Below are 9,249 nucleotides of genomic sequence, written 5' to 3'. Positions count from 1 at the left end.
GAAAATCCATCTGTCGTCTTCTTGTTTGGGGGATTTAAACCAGACCCTTTTTGCTGTGAAGCAAAAATTGTACACCACTGTGCTTCCCAACTCTTAAACGGCTGAGTGAAAAATAATCATAATTTTCTAAAATCTACTCCCTTAAAAAAAGGTGTTCTGTATATTTTCTATACTTTCTTCCAGTGAAGCTTTCCCTAAATAAACTAATATTCCTGGAGTATAGAGTGGATATTTAAACGGTTAACGACAAGAAACATCATCAATATATCAAAATAGAACAAAAAATCACTGACTGATCATATCTTTAACACTCTAGTGTTCTGTGGATTGTCTACATTATATACTATATTGTCTACACCGCCTAAAAAAAAAAAAAAAACTACTGTTCAATTTTCCTCAATTTAAATAAAGTCTTGCCAGAATTAACCATCCATGTTATTAAAATGAATATTCACTTTAAATCTTCTCCGTACACGGTAACTTTTTTAACCCGAAAATTAACACGTAAATTTTCTATAATTTAAAAATAAATTATTTTATTTCCCCCTTGAGTATAAATAGTTTAGTTTAGTTTAGTTTAGCGGACGTATGACGTAATATCCGTATCAGCAAACTGCGTCATCATTTAGCGCCCCGGAAACAGCAAGACAGCGACAAGGGGATATCTAAACCTGAGCGTACGTCGAAAGCTAACTTTGGCTCTTTCCGTTAAAACGACACCGGTAAAAGAAGTTTTGGATGTTTCTGTAAGGTAAAATATTTTTTAAAATAACGCTTCGCTACCTCATTCACCTATAACGCGCTGCTTAGTCACAGCGTTGTGAGGCGATGGTGACCTCCTGCTTAGCTTCTGGTCGGCTCGCTTGTATTTATAGCTGGCAGCGTGTCGTGTACACACTTGAACCGTTAATGTTAGCTGTCCGGGAAACTGCTTAGTGTTTTAGCTATATAATAACAGAGGTACCCGCTGTTAGCAGGTGCAGGTGCAGAGACACCGGAGCTGTTCCGACATTTTACCTGCAGAAAAAACAGAAAACTGGCTGTTATCCCAGGATCGATCTGTGAGAGAAAAAACAGAATGGGGACAAACTGGGAACTCTGCTAGTAATAATTTATGTTATTTAGGGGCCATTCTTCTGCTAGAGCAGAGATCAGAGTGTGTTCACACAGTGTTAGTTGCAGAGTAAAGTCTTCTCTGCATTGCCTTATTTGACAGCATTAAAAACAAACACACATACACGACAACGTGACAGGTCACTAGTCACTTTATTAGGTACACCTTTTCTTTGTCCATTGCCCTCAATACATTAGACAAGAAGAAATGTCAAGACGTCCTGCTGAAGTTCAAACTGGGCATGAGAATAAGAAAGTAAGTTGATTTAAGTGACTTTAAACGTGGCATGGTTGCTGCTGCAAGACATGCTGGTCTGCTGGCACACAACCATCTCTAGAGTTTGCATGGAAAACAGCAAACGAGCCGAGTTCTCTGGGTGAAAATGCCTTGCTGCACTTCAAAACTAGACAACAGAAAACGTTGCCAGGTCTGATGAGTCTCCATTTCTGCTGCGACGTTCAGATGGTAGGGTCAGAGTTACCAGTAAACAGCATGAAAGCATGGATCCACCCTGCCTTTATCAGCAGTTCAGGTGCTGGTGGTGTAGTGGTGTCCGTAATATCTTCTTGGTACCAACTGAGCATCTTTTAATCTATTCTGTGAAGATTTAAAACAGGTCTGAAGTGACAGCGACTGTATAGCTGCTGCTTCTGAAGTACTAAAGGTGGCTGTGTGTGGTTAAGGCAGTGTTGCCTGTGTTGATGGATTTCTGGGTTTTATTTTCCTGATTAAATGTAACCTTACTTTATAATAAGTGGTTAAAATGTTTTCCTTTTGGGAAGATTAAAAAGATGAAACCTGTTCGATGTCTAAAATCAATGACTTACATTTATCGACTGGTGTTTTATACTCGTACTGTGTCTTTGGCTTTAGAGAAAGCTGCACAAGCCTTTTACATCTGCAGTTATTTATGCATCCTATCTGTGCAGGTGCTTTCTGTCTCCGAGGTCCAGCAGTGTAGTTGGTTGCCATGGCGTCTCCAGGAGGACAAGGAGGAGGAGCTCTGTCAACAAGAGGAGGAAGCGGTGCCAGGAGGATGAAGTGGGCTCTGGAGCTGAGCCTGGGCAACACCAGGTAAATGGAAACTGACACATACCCTGAACATTTGCCCACACCTCCAGGAGGAGCTGTGACAAACTCTGGCATAGAGGTGAGAGTGGTGCAGGCAACAGGTCTGTCCAGGTGATCAAATTTGCATGTAAGATATGATTCTGGCTTTAATGAATTATCAAACAGCAAGTCTTTCATCCTGTAATGGTTACACTTCTGAGCACGTCTCTTTCATTATTTCTGCCTCCCTCCATCACCAGACTGCTGTTCCATGTGTTCCAGGTGTAATTAAAGTTGAAAAAGTCAATTCAGTTCATAAACATAAAAGTTTTATAATCTTAGAAGTTTTCCAAAGAATTTGAGTAATCGTGTCACATTCATTGTCCCATTCCCAGTGAACAGTTTGGGATTGTGTCCTGCCTAAACTAAGTAGTTTTACATCGAATGCTGATCCTGATTAAACACCAAAGGGCATTTGTGTCTCCTGCTAGACTTAAACTAGCAACCTTTTACCTATGTCCCGCCTAAACTACAGATTATTTCTGCCTCCAAACTTTTTAGAAAGCAGCAAATCCAGTTTCTGTTTGTTGACCTGGGCGTCCTCACAGTGTGTGCATGTGGGCTTTACACTCTTGTCTTGAGTGGTTTAAATGCTGATATTAAATTAAATGGCAGAGCTTATGAGACGGTGAATAAAGGTTAAATCTGTTCGTGGTTTTTTTTTTTTTTTTTTTCCGGCTGCAGGAGCCGCGGTGACCGGCAGGGCGGTCAGGGAGATGTGGTTTACCCCATCGGCTACTCTGAGAAACCGGTCCCCGACACCAGCATCCAGGAGACGGACAAGAACCTGGTGGAGAAGGTGAGAAAAGCTCCAGATACACACATTTTTCCTCCTGTTCAAATGGTCCCAACCACCAATCTGTGGATTTAATGTCTATTTAACTTCATGGGTGAAGCCACCTTTGCTGAATTAGTTTTGCTTTACTTTGTGAGAAATAAACACAATAAAAATCTTTTTATAGTGACTATCCAGATTTTGTTTTTACTTTAGTTTTATAGTTTTTGTAGCAGCTTTATAATAACTATAATAACCATGGTGCACATAGTTTATTCTGTCAAACATGTGGAATCAGTACTTTGGGCAGAAACTGAATGTGGATTTTGGAACTGGCACAGAGGAGAGTCTACTTGCCTTCTCACAATGAGTGGTCAGCCCTCAGCCCATACTTTGGAATAGGTGACTTAAAGACAGTTGCTTTTATTTTGATAGGACATTTAAAACAATAGGACTATAGTCAAAATGTTTCCTTACAAACGTGTTAGGCTGAATGTGATCTGCTTAGAATTCAAAGAAAAGAGCTCAGTAAAGAAAGCGAGGCTCAGTCTTGGGTGGATGTAAGAGGGTCTTTAGCAGTGATTTAAATCAAACGTGTGCTGCTTGGTCTGACCCTCGAGCTCTCTCTCGTCTTGCTGTGGTGCAGAGGTGCTGGGACGTGGCCCTTGGGCCCCTGAAGCAGATCCCCATGAACCTGTTCATCATGTACATGTCGGGCAACACTATCTCCATCTTCCCCATCATGATGGTGTGCATGATGGCCTGGAGGCCCATCCAGGCTCTCATGTCCATGTCTGCCAGTGAGTATCCAGCGCTCACACACCGTTTATGTTCCTGACCGGACGCTAACTGCTCCGTTCATCCTCTCCTCCTCAGCCTTCAAACTGCTGGAGAGCTCCAGCCAGCAGTGGCTCCAAGGCCTGGTCTACCTGATCGGAAACCTCTTGGGCTCGGCGCTGGCCATCTACAAGTGTCAGTCGATGGGACTGCTCCCAACACACTCATCTGATTGGCTGGCGTTCATAGATCCGCCGCAGGTAAGGTCGTAAACATGCAGCAGGGATAAATAGTTCTTCAAATTGATACCCTAGCTGTATCTACTAAAAATCTAAGATGAGTTTGACCTTGACCTGAAGGTCAGAGGTCAAGTTTTCTGAATATCTTGTGAATGCAATAACTTAAATGAGGGCTGAGATGCAGATTTTGTAATTGATACCATAGGTGTGTCTACTAGGAGGGTGACAGGTACCACTGCTGGTACTCAGTGTTTTTTAGTAGTTGTAGTAATATTAATAATAATGATAGTAGTAATAAGAATGGGAATAATGGTAGTAATAATAAAAATAATAATAAATGATGACGATAACCTTTAGAATTGTCCCTCCTGTTTAAGTGTAAAGTTTAAGTACATTCACATTATAAAACTTGTCTCAGTTTGTCCACAAAGAAATCCATCAGCACAGCCGATGTTTGGGTTTAAACTTTATTAAGTTTGATAAAAGTTTCTGCAGCTCATTAAATGTCTGTGGACCCTCTGCTTATAAATAAAAAGGGAAAGCTGTAAGTGAATGGTTTGTTTACGGGGAAAAAAAAGACCTCGTTGTTTGTCATGACGGAGCACTACAATCTGCCACTGAGCAGGTTTTCACACTTTGTTCACATTTTGAGTAATTCGAGTTAAAAATACAGCCAATAAAATGAAGTAAAGAGCCTGACACAAGCTTTCCATTAGCTCAGCTTTTGGCTTCATCGGACTGTTTGTTGATAAAGCTGCTGTGAGCAGCTCTACATGTTTGATTTGGCAGATTCTTTCTAACGCAGTCCTTGAAGGGATGTGTGTGGAAGTTGTGACCGCTCACTGGTTCTCTGGATATGTGAAACACTGCGCTGTCTGCCAGAAACATGATGCCTGAAAAATGAAAGAGTAGGTTTGGTCTGTAAAGGAATTTTTTCATGTTTTCAGGCATTTTGGCTTCTTCATTAACTACTTATAAGACAGACGTCTCACGATCCTCAACCTGCTGAACTACTGTTTCTAGCTCAGTAGGGGGCAGAATTGGCTTAGTTTCAAATTTTCCTGAGGTCATGGAAGAAACCTTGCATCATCAATGATGTATTTATTTGGTCGTCAGAAACATCTTTGTAACATGCAGGAACAAATAAAATCTTACCTTTTTGATGTTAAAATACCTCAGAAGTGAGCCTTTGAGGGGTGACCGCACATAAACATTATACAGTTAATGTCTGTTTCATCACGTCCTTCCTTCACAGATATCTGAGCGACTGTTTTATTTGCAGGTCTGCTTGCAAATAAAACGATTGCAAGTTGATTTTAGGTGCAGTAAGCAAAAGTTCCCTGATTTGATCTGGGGAAGAGACGCAGATCCTTCCTTCTGGATTTCCCTCAGGAAGAGCATGCAGTGTTCCTGAATCAAACACACGGAGCCAGTTGCTGTGGCAACCCCTTGTACAGGTCCACAGCCGAAAGTAACTTTGTTACCAGTTTCACTTGGTATTACCCAGCAACCTCCTGCAACCACTTCCCAACCAGTCATATTTAAGGCCTGTTTATGGGAATTATGAATGAGTGTTTGCATCAGAAGTTAATGAGGGTTGTCTCTGCCTGTGGAGCTACCCAGAAAAAACCCAGAAAGTATTCTAATGGTGGTCAAACCACATTTTTATTGACATATGCTGAGGTGTCAGAGGGGAGGTTGTCAGATGTCGACTGTATGGGGAAAAGAGTTAAACGAGGTTAAACATTGTCTGTATTTTACACCATTAATAAAAAAAAAACTCCTCCTAGCATCCACAGTCATGTGCTCCTGACTATAAGAGCTTAAAACCAGCAGCTAACTGCCAATTAACTAACTATGGGTAATTAGTTTAACCGAGTAGTGTTTCCCAGTATTGGTGTTTCAGTTGTCACACAGGTCCCTGCGGTGTCTTGTCACACTGGTTGCTGCCTCTCACTGTACCCACATTTGTCTTCTCCACAGAGGATGGAGATCATGGGAGGAGGAATGGTTCTGTGAAGAGGACCACGTGTGCATGCAAAGGATTGATATGTTGACCTTCAGAGGTTCGATACTGTACATACTCCACCTGAGCCGCACCACCGAGGCCGCCCGGCACAGCTGACACGGAAGAAAATCCAGCTGGCTTTTGTTCCCCGTCCTCAGCAGATCCAGACTCGAAAACAGCACCGCCAGGGTTTCATCTCACACACATACACTATTTGCCTTTTATCAGAGAAACGTTACTTCTGCCAGCTGCTCTGCTTACATTTGCCGTCACCTCTGACGTTCTTCTTTTCTTAAAGCCAGCTGATCATCATATTTACTGCTGTTCAACTACTGTAATTTCAATTCCTTGTGATACATACTTCACATGCTCAAATAGGAGATTATCGACAAGGTTATTTTTGGAGGGTAAACATCACTAATAGCAGAGTGTTACCTGTAACTCCCGAGGGGGTCCCTGGGAGGAGGTCATTTCTCATGAATAGCAGAGTAGTTTTCTTTTTTGTTTTCTTCCATCAGTCGTTCAGTTTGTTGTGAACACTTCATTATGTTAACATGAACTCACCAAGCTAGCCCACAGAATTTACTAACCTGTTTAATTTATAGGTTTGTTTAATTTATACAGATTTGGTTTTTTTCCCTATGAAAATGTTCTAGGAAATAAATCCTTATTGGTTGAATTCAAATGAGTTTGGATGTTTGATTTTTGCAGTGGTTTATTGGTAAGTTGTTTCATGAAGATACTCCAGTGGAATTACACAGAAGCTAAACTATAAACCTTCTAATGAAGGCTGTGTTTCCGAGTCATGTTTTGGTGATTTAGGTGTGAACTACTGGGGACCGTGTCAGGCTTTGGATCTTCTTGTGCAACATGTTTAAATCTGGAGGAAAAAACTTGTTTATTTGCTCAGTTATGACATTTTTCAGCCATAAGCACGAGAGTTGTGTTTAATGTGTCAGAGTGATATGATATTACACAATATGACTGCTAGCAAGAGAAAAATGCACACCTGAAGGCACAGCCGATAAGATTGTTTTTAGTCGGAGACTGCGTACTTCCACTGAGGGTGGATATTTACTCCACCCTGTCCACGAACCCTGTTCAAAAGGTCTGAATCTAATTTAGTTTGTTTGGTTTTTCTCAGATATCACAAAGCCTCCCAAGTCTCTTTTTTTTTTTTTTTTTTTTTTAAATGTTTGTCTATCATAGTCATAAAGAACACTTTCAAGGATTTCTGGATTTATATTAGGGTTGGCTACAAATGTTAATCACTTCTCATTAAAGTCCCAGTTTTCAGAAATCCTGGAAACAAATAACCTGAACCACAATCATGAAGTCACAGAGGTAGCAAAGATATTCCTTTAATGTAACCGGCTTAAAAAATCCTTCAAGGAAATTCATCTCTCCGGTTCAGAAGCAGAAAATGTGGTCAATCCATTTCAGCTGTTTTGTTGCAAATGAAAGCACTGGTTGGAGCAGAGGCTGGTGCTGCTGCTGGGTTAAAGTGGCTCTACAGCCCCATCCAGCTCTCCTCGTGTGACGGCCTTCACACTCTTGATATACCTGACTGTGCTGCAGGGACTAAGAAAAACACAGAGTAAAAACAAAGAAAATCAGATTAGCTCCTTATCCTCCTTTTACCACCCGGACCATTTTGGGCTTCACCTTCTACCTCTGATGTATGTGTGTACTCTATGGTCTCTATGCATGTATGTACACACTCTACTGGCTTCTTTGCCACACTGTGATGGAGGGATTCAGAAAACCACTGAGGAAGGAAAAATCTAAAAGTACCAGTCTATCCTGCCCAGCTCAGCTGACAGTGAATTTAAACTTCTGTCTTTGTGTCATTCCAAACTTTTCCATTCCTTTTGCTTCTTCTTGTGGGTGTGGATTTATCAGCGGGAACACCCAGAACAGAACAATCAGGTATGGCAGAAACCCCAGAGGCCATGAGGGCGGCTTTCACAGCGTTTGATAGTCACTGGTGAATAAATATAAAAGCTTTGCTCTTAATGTAACGTCTGAGATTCAGAAATGTGCCTAAACATATTACATATATTATATTTAGTCAGTCTTCTGCACAAGTTTCTTCATCTATAATGCACACTGAGTGGCAATACTGTGAGTATTACCACTCAGTGTGCATTATATTTACAAACAGCACAGAGGACACACAGAGGGTAGCATCATCTGTATTACTGGTACAGAGATGATGTTTAAAGAGCCAAACATAAGATCTGCAGACTGATGTTACTGTACGTAAATATGCTGTTAATTTATTAGAATAAAAATTTTTGATGATTCAGTTTTTATTTCACCACAAACAGCTTGTGTGTTTACGTGAGGAGAGATGAGATTTTGAACAAAGATTAAGATTAAGATAAATAGATGTACCAGCACAAGGGTTAGAAAACATATATATTGTGCCTTTTAGTGTAAATATGTTAATAAGGTGTGGTGGACAGTGCACACATGGTTTCTCATGCCTTTTACCAGCAGAGAGAAGATGAAGCTCTGCAGCCTCCTGCATGAGGTGAGGGGGACAAACAGGGTATGTGCTGGATGAATGGAGCTCTTCTGGATCCAAGAGGTTCTTATCCTCCATCTACTGGTGTAGATGTCCCTCAGCGGAGCCTTCTTCTCTGCCGTGGAGCAGCTGCCATGCCACACAGTGACACAGTTACACATCTGGACACTCTCCTCCACTGCACATCGGTAGAAGAAGTTCAGGACTGAGCAGACTTCATCCTTCTGAGAGATTGACGGACTGGTGCTTACACAGCACCTTCCTCCTCTGATCTGTCAAAGCATATCAAAGTTTGGTTTTTGTATGACATCAGTTTTAGCTTTTTTAACAGTCGTATGGTATGGTTTTTGTTTTGTTTTTTAAGGTGACACATTACACAGATTTTTTGGTTTTTTAATAATAATTCCACACATGACTTCTGACCGGTTTGTCTGGTCCGACTCGGCTCTCCTGCTGGTGGGCCGGGCTGTGAGCTTACGTAGGGGGCGGACGGGGTGAGGCGAAGCTTTAAATGAGTCTGGGCGGCGTTGCTGTGGCGTTTATTTGGCCATGTGGAGAAGAAGGACCGGAGAAGTTGTTTTTTAGATGCTTGTCGTCTTATGTTTTTGCTGCTCCAAAGGATTGCACGCGAGCGTTTGGCTTCTACTAGCTAACTGCTCTTTTTAATAGAGAGCGCGAGGCACTTTAACTTTTTAA

The 9,249-nt window shown here is 41.4% G+C and overlaps 1 protein-coding gene and 1 long non-coding RNA gene across 2 annotated transcripts; one reads left to right on the top strand and one right to left on the bottom strand.

Annotated features, from left to right (window-relative positions):
* Window positions 1–596: 596 nt before the first annotated feature.
* emc4 (ER membrane protein complex subunit 4) lies at window positions 597–6,702 on the top strand. The gene is made up of 6 exons (XM_003458763.4): window positions 597–751; window positions 2,044–2,188; window positions 2,909–3,023; window positions 3,646–3,799; window positions 3,876–4,036; window positions 5,999–6,702. Exons 2-6 carry the CDS (start codon window positions 2,085–2,087, stop codon window positions 6,032–6,034), a joined length of 570 nt encoding a protein of 189 aa, XP_003458811.1. The 5' UTR covers window positions 597–751; window positions 2,044–2,084; the 3' UTR covers window positions 6,035–6,702.
* Window positions 6,703–7,270: 568 nt separating this feature from the next.
* On the bottom strand, window positions 7,271–9,213 carry LOC106097036 (uncharacterized). Its single transcript, XR_001223367.3, has 3 exons — window positions 8,977–9,213; window positions 8,520–8,825; window positions 7,271–7,604 (listed from the first exon to the last, which is right to left on the bottom strand). It is a non-coding gene; the product is annotated as an uncharacterized LOC106097036 (long non-coding RNA).
* Between the last annotated feature and the right edge of the window lie 36 nt (window positions 9,214–9,249).

This window comes from Oreochromis niloticus, linkage group LG3, assembly GCF_001858045.2.
Source record: "Oreochromis niloticus isolate F11D_XX linkage group LG3, O_niloticus_UMD_NMBU, whole genome shotgun sequence".
Classification (NCBI taxonomy): Eukaryota; Metazoa; Chordata; class Actinopteri; order Cichliformes; family Cichlidae; genus Oreochromis; species Oreochromis niloticus.
The sequence above is the reverse complement of the archived record's forward strand: the minus strand, read 5'-3'. Positions and strand labels throughout refer to the sequence as shown.